The following is a 12,356-nucleotide window of genomic DNA, read 5'->3' as shown; positions in this document are numbered from 1 at the left end:
AAAGGGCTTTGTTTGGAAAACCAAGGCACCTCTTTTATGTTGGAGAAAGAATTTGTCTTTCTGCAGTGAAACCGAGTGACAAAAACCATCATATTTGGGGGGACAGACACGAGGCTAAACTAGTATGGCTTGGATAGCAAGTGCGTGTACATATCAGCAGATACCAGAGGCCTGATTCTCCTCTCACTTACCCTAGTTTTACACCACTGTAACTTTATCTACTTTAATGGAATTACTCCTGATTTACATCATTGCGAGAGGAGGATCAGTTCCATTGTACTTGAGCATACACAAGAAGAAGCTGAAGAGGTGTCAAGAGGAACCGTGTGTCAGATACACTCAGGAAGGGAGATGCACATGTGATCGAATGGCCAGTGTTCCTTTCTGTGCTCCATCCACAGAGGATGTGAGTCTCTAAGTCTCTTTAGCTCAACCTGTAACATGGTCATGTTTTCAGTTCTAGAGAGGTCTGGTTCAGTTCCTGAGATCCATCACACAGTCACCGGGATTGGCATGGAATAAAAGAACACAAACCATCTATTGGAGACTGAAACTTTTCATGATCACCTGAAACCAGGTGTGAGAGAGCAGTGTTAATTTGCACAATGGCCTTCAGTCCATAGACCTGACCTCTTGCCCCAGGACTGGAAGTACTACAGAGGCACATCTGGCTGCTGAGAGAGTTTACAATTTGCAGCGTTCTGCAGTAACCTCTATGGCTGAGCTACCAGCAGAGTTCATGGATACTAAAGGTACATCTACACTTCATCTGGGAGCGAGCCTCCCAGGCCAGGCCCACTAGCGGGGCTTGTGCAAGCATGCTAAAAATAGCCCTGTAGATACTGTAGCTTGGGCTCTGAAGTCTGGGAGGCTGAGCCAAAGCTGCAACCTCTACACAGCTATTTTTAGTGCTCTGGTGCAAGCCCCGCTAGTACAAACCTGTGGACCTGGGCTGTGAGGCTTACTTCCAGGTTCAGTGTAGACATAGCCTAACGGGAGTCCCAGCCAGCCTCTCTCCTTTGCACGAGAAAGTTATCAAGAAATAAGGAGAGACTGGGAGTGGGATCATCCTCCGAAGAGCCAAATAAATTAACTGTAGTTCTGAAAGAAAAAGAAACTGTTCTTACCTCAGGCAGCATCCTAAAAATGTCCTCTGTGATGAGGATAGTCTTTTTATTGTCCACCTCATAACTCATGTTACTTCCCAGCGGGGTATTGTTTTGAGAAGCAATAAAGTTGTGAACAGCATCACAGCAGGAAGCTAGTTCTAACCTGCAAAAGACCAGTGTAGCTAATGAATGATAAGGAGGTGGCAGAGAACTTGAAAAGAAAGTCTGTTTTTAATTAATTTAGTTACCAATAAAGCTGTGTGAACCTTTCAGAATGACTTTTCCCCCCGACTTGCTTTGTAACCAGCCCAAACAGCTCAGCTGTGTCAAGGAAGATTGTATGATTTCTGGCAAACCCAGGAATCCCTTCTCTTTCCTTGTTTTTCCATCCCCCTTTCCAGGAAAATAGGCCACAATCACCTTATTATTGTTATAAATTAGTATTACGGAAGCACTGCGGCCCCATCAGAGACCAGGGCCCCACTGTGCCAGGCGCTGTACAAATGTATAATAAGAGTCAGTCCCTGCCTTGAAGAGTTAACAATCAGATTTCAGCAAAAATGTAAGCGGTGGGTGTAACAATCAGAAGGGATGGGGGAGAGGGGATGCAGGAACAGGGAAGGAAACACCTGGTTATGTAGCTCAGCTATTGGAACAGCTAGATGGTTTTGAGTTAATTAATTAATGATTAATGTCTTCAACCGCTCAGCACAGTTCTGCTGTGCAAGATTCGGCAGATGTTAAATACATTCAAAGATACAAATAAAGATAGATAGTGTGAGTATGAGTGAGAGCGTGCACGCACGCGTGCAAGATAAGCCAACACAGTCCACAAAAAAACATCTAATCGATAGGGCACCCTCCATTTAAATGCCTTCTAGAAGGATGGTCTCTTGATCATCCAACCCATAACTCAGTTTGTTTCCTCCAGGGGTGTGTGTAAATGCTAAGCAGTATTATTTTGAAAAGCAGTGAAGTTGTGATCAGTACCATCAGGACTCTGAAATCTGCCATTGATCCTGCTGCCCTTTGTCTTATTCTGGGATCTGATACATCCCACAATGCACCATGTCCAGGATACTAGGGAATCATTTTAGCCCAGAACTTCAGAAGATATTTAGGAGCTTAATTCCCACCGAGGGTCTGGGCCTTTGTCTCTAAACACTTTTATCTCACACTTCCAGATTGTCAGCCTGTGGTCAGCAGTGATATCCTTGGAATGTCAGACTGAAGAACTGGCAGATGCTGCCCCTGGATGCCATGTGGGCTTCTCCCAAGCAGTAGAAGCTGCATTGATGTTTGTCAGTGACTGAGAAGGAACTTGGGCAGGAAGCACAGATTTTAAAGCCTTGGGTCTTCAGCACAGTCAAGTTCCCATGCATGGGTACGAGGGGGGGCATTTATAAGTAAACAGATTCCCCAAAAGTCCCAAAGCTCCTCTAAATAATTACTAAAATGAGTAAAAAACCGTGTAAAAAAACCAACAGTAAAACAGCTAAATACTATAAAAAAACCTAACTACACTCTTTTTAAGAACATAAGAATGGCCGTACCGGGTCAGACCAAAAGGTCCATCTAGCCCAGTATCTGTCTACTGACAGTAGCCAATGCCAGGTGCCCCAGAGAGAGTGAACCTAACAGACAATGATCAAGTGATCTCTCTCCTGCCATCCATCTCCATCCTCTGACAAACAGAGGCTCGGGACACCATTCTTTACCCATCCTGGCTAATAGCCATTTATGGACATAGCCACCATGAATTTATCCAGTCCCCTTTTAAACATTGTTATAGTCCTAGCCTTCACAACCTCCTCAGGTAAGGAGTTCCATAAGTTGACTGTGCGCTGCGTGAAGAAGAACTTCCTTTTATTTGTTTTAAACCTGCTGCCCATTAATTTCATTTGGTGACCCCTAGTTCTTGTATTATGGGAATAAGTAAATAACTTTTCCTTATCCACTTTCTCAACATCACTCATGATTTTATATACCTCTATCATATCCCCCCTTAGTCTTCTCTTTTCCAAGCTGAAGAGTCCTAGCCTCTTTAATCTTTCCTCATATGGGACCCTCTCCAAACCCCTGATCATTTTAGTTGCCCTTTTCTGAACCTTTTCTAGTGCTAGAATATCTTTTTTGAGGTGAGGAGACCACATCTGTACACAGTATGTATAAAAGGTGCAAGAGGACACTCATAGTTCTGACCCAGATCATGTGGGAGGGAAAAGGAATTGGAGACGTGGTTGATCTGCCCCACCCTTTATCGCTTCGGACGAAACCATGAGGCAAGTCAAGGCAAGGGCACGTTCCTGAATCAACGGACACTACTTTCAAGTTCTCCAGCTCCTGGTGCATGGTGGACATGTGTAAACCTTCAATGGAATACTGTAGGGACCATCACTCAAAGAAGAATTAGGTGAACAGTGCTCTGGTGTGCTCTTAGAGCACCACTACCCTTACTCAGAGGGGATAGTGTGGTTACAAAACAGTCTGATATTGTCTAAAAAGAGTTATTAATCCTAAGGTAGAGACTCTCTACAAGACCTTGTGCACTGCTTAAGCCCTCACTTAGCCCCTACATTCATGGTTTAAGCAGTGAAAGGGGCTTTGTTGGCCCATCTGAGCAGGGTGATTTTCACCCATATTTTCATATACTGACAAAAGGTATTTAGCAAAAATCAAAGAAAAAACAAAACAAAACCCTTTTCTTTACATAACTTTAAAAACATTGGATTCAGTTAAATAGCCAGTGCAAAAAGTGATTGCTTTTGTACCAAGATTTTATAGGACTTGGTATTTTTGTAACTAAGTTATACATTTGTTTTTTTGAAAACAGTTTATAATAGGAAATTTGAAACATGTTGGACCATTGGATCAATATAATTAACTGTATTCTCTAAGGGAAATTATGAGCACAATTATATATTTTGATGCACTTTATAAAAAATATAATTATTTTGTATTTTTAACTTGAAAGACCAGCTGCTATATTTACTGTTAAAAGGCTGGGGTTTTTTATGTTATCTGTGAATGTTGCTAGCTGCTGCCCCCAGCAAAATGATGGTTGCAGTTGTCTACAACCTACCTGGATGCAGATTATCTTCCTATGGAGAAAGCAGGAAGTGGGTGGTGAAACCAGGACATGTGAGGAGACAGTGCCCTCACAATCAGAATTGTAGCCCAGGGAAGGACAGGGTCCTGATAAGGAACAAGGAGAATGAAAGTCATCAAGAAAAGGGCATCACTCAGGGAAAGATATGGAAGGTAGGGCCAGAGGCCCAGAATGGGTGCACAAAGATGGTGGAGAAGGCTGAAGTGGCTGTGAGGGAGAAGACAGATGAGAACTCCAGGGAAGGAAGAGACTCTCAGGGGCAAAGCTAAAAGATACAGGGACCAATATGGAGACTAACCAGTGCACAGTTGAAACTCAGACTCTGGGGAAAAAGGATATTGGGAGAGTCTGCAAGGGCAAAAGCTACATGAAAAGTTGTTAGCAGCAGAGCAAGCATTACAAGTAGCCATAGAGGACATGCAGTTTCAGAAAGAGAAACTCAGAAATAACATGGAAGAGAGGGGTAAATGATTTCTCATGGTAGGTGACCAGGAGCAGGATGACCTATGGAGCCAGCTCCAGCAACTCCAGGGGAGAATGCATCCATACCGCTGAGGGATGTAGTCTTTAAGGGGATGGTGTGTGACTGGGTGTCCATCCCCAAAAGGCCAGAAGGGGTAAATTAGCCCAATTAACCTATAGGCTGCATCTGGAGTGCTAAGGCCTGATTGCTGATGAAGGATAAAAGGGCTACAGCTTGAATTCCATTGGCACAAATGAATAAAGCCTAAAATCACTAAAGCAAAGAAATTGTGAAGCTGCATCTTGCTCAAAAGAAATGTGTAGGTATTAAAAACAATTATAGCTGTGAAGGTACCCAGCTGGGTTCCGTAGTTTGTTGTACTGATGATATACCTCTTACATGAAAAATCAAAATGTTAATGTAGTAATTAATATTCAGGTTACCTAGGAAACCTGAGACTAAAAACTCTAGATAGAGAAGCCCCTGGGGCAGAAGCAACCCACCCCACAGTAGTCTCCAAAGCTTTAGGAATGAGTCTTCTGGGGAAAAGCAAGGCTCTTTCACCCATCTTTTTAGTGTTCTCTGATTCACAGTAATATTCAAGAAGAGTGAGGTCTTGGTTTGGTTAGAACAAGTGTAGATTGATGTAAATCTGTAAAAGGAGGAATAATTCAGGTGGGCTTTAAAGCAGAGAGGTTAAGGGATAGGCTAGTGGAGTTGCCATGCTTGTGTTTTGACTGGTGATAAAAAACAAGGGGAATAAGGCTAAATTTTGAGACAAATGGTCTCATGGGAAAAAAATTTCTGAGCAAGATTCATATGTAGTACTAAGTATTGGAAATAGTAGAATTTCAGACACACTTTTCCTTACTGCCTCAGTCACTTGTCATCTGCACTCCATTCAGTTGTGGTAAAACTGTATCACAAGATACTACAGCTGCTGGTATCTCTCTGCCATAGTTAGCTGGAGGACGGAAGAAGAAGTAGGAACAGCAGCGGGGATGGATGATATACCCAAGCATGTGACACAGTATGTCCCCCATTGGAGGCACAAAGGCAATAACCAGAAGACAAGTGCCAGGCGTGCCGTGCACCCTAGTGGACAGTCTAAAGTTGGTGGAAGTGTTGTTAGCACAAGGTAGACAGACACCCTGAAATGGAGAGAAAGAACATGAAACCCTTATCTACCTATGAGGCCTGGGCAAAAAATCATCATACAAAGATGATGGGGGCGGGGAAAGAAGGGAGAGGTTTGGATTTGTTTAGTGGCATTCATTGACTTTGAGAGGTGTGAGGGAAAGACAGTTCACCACACAGCTATCCAAACACTGACCACTGGTTGAGAACAAGAACAGTCCCACACTAAGCTGTAGGTAAAAGCCACCACTGAGCTCTATAAAGTATGAGACAGTGCTGGAGAAGAACATTTGGACAGGGGGAAAGACAAGGGTATAGCAAGAAGACTCATTGTGCCGGTCAGTTTTGAGGCAGGTAGTGGATAGCCAGCTTATACCCTGTGCTCGGATCTGCCTGCAGCGGAGCCACTGAGGTTTGTGCAGCATAGAATTGCCAGCTATTACCTTTTGGCCAAACACTTAAGTAAATATTTCTCCCTTAGAGCCATACCTGTTCCTTGTACTAATTCACTCCCCCATCCCCTTGTTTGTCTTTGGCTTTGCTAGGCTGGAGCCATCTGCGGAAGGCAGCAGAGCTATGATACTAGGGGAGACGCTTGCTGAACATTAAGCGGGGCTCTTTTCTAGTAAGATAGGAATTGCCATACTGGAACCGAGCAGTGATTTATCTACTCTAGTACCAGTCTCTGATAGCCGCCAGTACTAGATGCTTCAGAGGAAGGTGCAACAAAGCTCAGAGCTCAGTTATGGAATAACCTATGCATGGGGGAAGCTTTTTTTCAAAACCTCATTAACTCAAGATTAGTTTATGCCTGGAAGGCTTTACATCTCTTATAAAAAAAAAAATCTATTCTATTCTTCAAAGCTGCAGGGAGGAACATGGTGATCCTGTACAACAATACTAAACATGCCTGTGAGGTTGGTAAGCGCCGTTTCCATTTTACAGATGGGCAAAGACAGATAGAGAGAAGTTAAGTAGTTTGCCTTCGGATACCGTGGACTAGCCATTAAAAGGACTCCAGTGGAATAAGCATGTGAATGGCAATTTTAATCCTCCTTCTGACAGTAAGTAGCTGCATGACCTGATTCATGTCACATAACCTCTCTAAGCTGAGTTTCATCATCTGTGAAATGGGTATGACTGTATTTAGCTAGCTCATAGGGAGGCAGAACGGAGAAATATTTGTAATGTACTACACAAGTATAATGTACTATTCTGTAGAAGCAGAACTCAGAAGTTCCTTGCTCCCAGCCCTGTGCTCAGTGCATTGGACCAGTAGCCTATAAAGCAGGAACACATGGACAAACAGAATTAATTTAGAGGTAGAAATAGGCAAATAGGAATTTATAAGCAAAAGCAGCACTTTGACTTTTCATATGCTTCAGCGTGAAAAATTGCCACTGTCCCAAAATTCTGTGAAAAGTCTAAATACCAGGGTGCAACTCCCGTCCTGTCCAACATTACACAATGTGGTGCTATTCCTCCCCATCCCCGCTCAAAAGATTTCACTAACTTCTTCCAGCTCTGTTCCCCACACAACTCTGCCAGTACATCATCATTTCTAAGCTGCTATTCTAGTCTCTTGCTCAACACTGATAAACATACCAAAGCGTGTGGCGGGTTTCTAAGGGGCACAGATTTAGTTAGGAAGCAATATACTGAATCTTAAAGGAAAGCATATTTCCTCTGATGTGCTGAGAGATCACAACTTTTGCAAGATTCTGAAGTGCTGGAAGAGCAGGATATCTATAAAATTTTTAATATCCGGCTTCTTGAAAAGAACAGAAAGAAGAGATTGAGATAAACAGAGTTACTTGAACACATACATCCCATGCATAATAATCATCCAGCACCAAAACAAGTTAACTTATAGGTCAGTGATCACATTTTATTTTGTGTGTGTATATTATATATAAATTAGACACATTTGATAGATAGTTGGGGGAAGAGAGCTTCTTATTTTATTACATTTCATAAAAGTTTAGGAATTAATACAACTTTTACAGTAAAAGTCAATGGGCCCAAATTTCAATAAGCCTATCCTAACCTACCACTAGGGTAGAAGGCCATATAATTACCTTAAGTTTCCTAGAAGGCTAGTGCATCCAACAGTTTGCACATCTGAATATGTCTGCTCTGATCTTTGCAAGCATGACAAAACTTGGGAGACTTTGCTGCTCATTGTACATACTTCTGGTCAGGAGGGAAAAGACTGCTAGAGCAACAGTGAGGATGCTCATAGACTTCTCCTATGCTGTAACAAGAGGACAGGATAGAAGGTACCACGCTAGATTCTCATGGAACTTATTCCATTTAAGAGCTAGAACAGGTGTGGAATGGGAGGTGGGAGCCTCTGGCGGAGACAAGCTAGGAACAAGTCAGCCTGGAACAGGGAGAGATTGCTCTGAGGATACATCTGCGTCACTGGCAGGGCAGAAATAGCTTGCAGAGTGGCAAGTGGTGGGTAGGCCCCTCTGAAGCAGCTCTCTAGGTAGTAGGCAGTAAGAGAAAAGCATCAGAGCACAGCAGCCCTGGCTGTGGCTGGGGAAACAGCAGATAACCACAGCCTCACCTCCAGCTTGTTCTGCAGGCATATTATTCCTGCCCACCCTGAGTTATGACTGAAAGGGTCTGAAATTAGCACGGCTGATTTTGCCTACAGACATGAACATACATAGCTCCTTACAAAGTCCACACAAAGATGGACTACAAGCCATAAGGAACAGTATCCTCAATAATGTCACGGCAAACCTGGTGGCTGAGCTTTGTGATTTTGTCCTCACCTACAACTATTTCATATTTGGGGACAACTTATACCTTCAAGTCAGTGGCATTGTTATGGGTACTCACATGGCCCCACAGTATGCCAACATTTTTATGGCTGACTTAGAACAACGCTTCCTTAGCTCTAGTCCCCTAACGCCCCTACTCTACTTGCGCTACATTGATGACATCTTCATCATCTGGACCCATGGAAAAGAAGCCCTTGAGGAATTCCACCATGATTTCAACAATTTCCATCCCACCATCAACCTAGACCAGTCCACACAAGCGGTCCATTTCCTAGACACTACTGTGCTAATAAGCGATGGTCACATAAACACCACCCTATACCGGAAACCTACTGACCGCTATACTTACCTACATGCCTCCAGCTTCCATCCAGGACACACGACACGATGCATTGTCTACAGCCAAGTTCTAAGATACAACTGCATTTGTTCCAATCCCTCAGACAGAGACAAACAGCTACAAGATCTCTATCAAGCATTCTTAAAAAACTACAATACCCACCTGCTGAAGTGAAAAAACAGATTGACAGAGCCAGAAGAGTACCTAGAAGTCACCTACTACAGGACAGGCCCAACAAAGAAAATAACAGAACACCACTAGCCATCACCTACAGCCCCCAACTAAAACCTCTCCAGTGCATCATCAAAGATCTACAACCTATCCTTAAAGATGATCCCTCACTCTCACAGATCTTGGGAGACAGACCTGTCCTCACTTACAGACAGCCTCCCAACCTGAAGCAAATACTCACCAGCAACCGCACACCATATAACAAAAACACTAACCCAGGAACCTATCCTTGCAACAAAGCCCGTTGCCAACTCCGTCCACATATCTATTCAAGTGACACCATCATAGGACCTAATCACATCAGCCACGCCATCAGGGGCTTGTTCACCTGCACAGCTACCAATGTGATAAAGCCATCATGTCCCAGCAATGCCCCTCTGCCATATACACTGGCCAAACTGGACAGTCTCTATGCAAAAGAATAAACAGACACAAATCTAACATCAGGAATCATAACATTCAAAACCAGTAGGAGAACACTTCAACCTCTCTAATCACTCAGTGACAGATGTTAAGCAGGGGCGGCTCCAGGCCCCAGCACGCCAAGCACGTGCTTGGTTGCGCGTCAGGCAGGGTGCCTTCGGCGGCATGCCTGCGGAGGGTCCGCTGGTCCCACGGCTCCACCGAAGCCATGGGACCAGCAGACCCTCCGCAGGCACGCCTGCGGGAGGTCCACCGGAGCTGAGGGACCGTCGAGCAGCAGAGCGCCCCCTGCGGCATGACGCCGTGCTTGGGGCGGCGAAATGTCTAGAGCCGCCCCTGATGTTAAGGTGGCAATTTTGCAACAGAAAAGCTTCAAAAACAGGCTCCAGTGAGAAGCTGCTGAACTTGAATTAATATGCAAACTAGATACCATTAACTTCGGTTTGAACAGAGACTGGGAATGGCTCGGTCATTACACTAATTGAATCTATTTCCCCATGTTAAAGTATCCTCTCACCTTCGTGTCAACTGTCCGAAATGGGCCATCTTGATGATCACTTCAAAAGTTTTTCTCCCCTGCTGATAATAGCTTCTCTTAATTAATTAGCCTCTTACAGTTGGTATGAGTAGTTCCACCTTTTCATGTTCTCTGTATGTATAAAATATCTTCTTACTGTATGTTCCATTCTATGCATCCGATGAAGTGGGCTGTAGCCCACGAAAGCTTATGCTCAAATAAATGTGTTAGTCTAAGGTGTCACAAGTACTCCTGTTCTTTTTGCGGATACAGATTAACATGGCTGCTACTCTGAAAATAGCTCCTTATGCTCTAAAACCTTTGTGCCTGAGAGGCCTGATTCAAAGCCAACTGGAATCAATACAAAGACTTCAGTGGTCTTTGGTCAGGGCCTTAGCACCATACATTATATTGGCTCAGCTGCAGGAACAGTGTTGGTTAGTTAACCAATGCTTCATGACCAGCGATGGGAGCATGACATTTCAAATTCTCCACAAAAGGACATTTCCACCCTCCACCCCGTCCAGCCAAACTGGATATTAAAATCTCAGTGCTACCTAATTCTAAACAGCTGCAAGGTAGATCAAATTATTAATCATCTTGCCAGAATCTCTAACCCTCTGTTCCATAGAATAATGTGATTCAAGAGAGTATTTTTCCTTCTTGAAAAAAAATCAGTATTAGCAGAATGAAGTTGTGCTTCCCTAAACCTGAAGTTGTGCATTTCTAACTGTAAGTTCTTTGGGACAGCGATTGTCACTCACTGGTCCTGATTCAGGATAATACTTGGGCACGTGCTTACTTACATGCAGTCTTGAACAGGGATGGATTTAGGCCTGGGTTTACTTGGACTACAATGGGAACCCTAATCTAGCACCTGTCTTGATGGGGGCCCTCCAAACATTTCTACAATAGAAACCATAAATTAAGAAATGTATTGCACATTTACAAAGCCTCTCAGATACAAGAGTGGCAGGCACATTAGAGATGTCTAAATAGATACAACTATGCTATCGCTTTTCATTTATCATTTAAAATTGTCAATTTTCTTCTGGAGCTCAGAATTCTTTATTTGGCTAATTCTAGTAAATTATCCAGCTGTTCACTCCCAAAATGTAGAGAAAATTGGGGAAACTAGATTTGTTTAGCTCTTAGAATGTGCTCATTGCTATACATTTCACAGAAATAAAGACAGTCTGAGCTCCAGAGAGATAACAGAATCTTACAACCATGTACTGTAATTCCTCACTTAAAGTCATCCCGGTTAACGTTGTTTCATTATTACATTGCTGATCAATTAGGGAACATGCTCGTTTGAAGTTGTGGGGAGGATACACTAATGTGCCCTTCTAATGTCATTTGGCAGCTGCCTGCTTTGTCTACTGCTTGCAGGAAGGCAGCCCGTTGCAGCTAGCTGGTGGGGGCTTGGAACCAGGTTGGACCAGCAGCCTTCCCCCCCCTCCAAATCAGCTCCCCACTCCCCTAAGTTCCCTGTGCAGCAGCTGCCCAGCAGGCTATCAGTTGCAGCTGTCCCTCCCCTCACTGCCATGTGCTGCTCCTGCCCTCTGCCTTGGAGCTGCTCCCTGAGACTCCTGCTTGCTGTGTGGGGCGAGGGGGCTGGGGAGGAAGAAAGAGGGGGGCTAATGTCAGGGTGTCCCCCTCCCCCCTGCTCCTGCACCCTGCTTACCCCTTCTTCCATAGAGCAGGGGGGACACACCAGGGCTCAGGACAGAGGGAGCTTGCAGCATCTGTGGTCTCAGCAAGCTGATCTAATTAAACAGGGCAGTGTACTTAAAGGGGAAATACACATAGCACCTTCCATTCCTGCTGCCTTGTAGAGTGAGAGAGTTAACCCTTGAGGGCTCAGCCAATTGCTAGTTCATCAAGGGAAATATCCCACTCCGACTCCTACACCTTAACCAAGCTTCACAATCATCACTGTGTACCAGTATTAAATTGTTTGTTTAAAAAACTTAGTGTGTGAGTGATTTTATATAAATTAGTCTTTAGTCTGGTGAAAAAAAATGTCCCTGGAACCTAACCCTGCCTATTTACATTAATTCTTATGGGGAAATTGGATTTGCTTAACATTGTTTTGCTTAAAGTTGCATTTTTCAGGCACATAACTACAACATTAAGTGAGGAGTTACTGTACTACATACAAGAGGCACTGGTTTATTTGGTATCAATTTCCTGGGGAAGATATGCACCATACATTTATAAAGCAAACCCTCG

The 12,356-nt window shown here is 43.8% G+C and overlaps 1 protein-coding gene across 5 annotated transcripts in view; it reads right to left on the bottom strand.

The window, feature by feature from the left end:
• The window catches only part of ST8SIA6 (ST8 alpha-N-acetyl-neuraminide alpha-2,8-sialyltransferase 6), a 55,000-nt gene that overhangs the window by 17,237 nt on the left and 25,407 nt on the right, over positions 1-12,356 (bottom strand). For 3 of the 5 annotated variants that reach the window (XM_039521180.1, XM_039521182.1, XM_039521181.1), the window contains one exon: positions 1,128-1,272. In XM_039521180.1, coding sequence (XP_039377114.1) covers positions 1,128-1,272 — 145 coding nt within the window. Of the gene's footprint in view, positions 1-1,127; positions 1,273-10,121; positions 10,174-11,808; positions 11,862-12,356 lie in introns of those variants that run through there. The other 2 variants (XM_039521185.1, XM_039521183.1) reach the window with 2 other exon arrangements.

Source organism: Mauremys reevesii, linkage group 2, assembly GCF_016161935.1.
Source record: "Mauremys reevesii isolate NIE-2019 linkage group 2, ASM1616193v1, whole genome shotgun sequence".
In the NCBI taxonomy this organism is placed as follows: Eukaryota; Metazoa; Chordata; order Testudines; family Geoemydidae; genus Mauremys; species Mauremys reevesii.
Note: the sequence above shows the minus strand (reverse complement) of the source record. Positions and strands in the feature narration are given on the sequence as shown.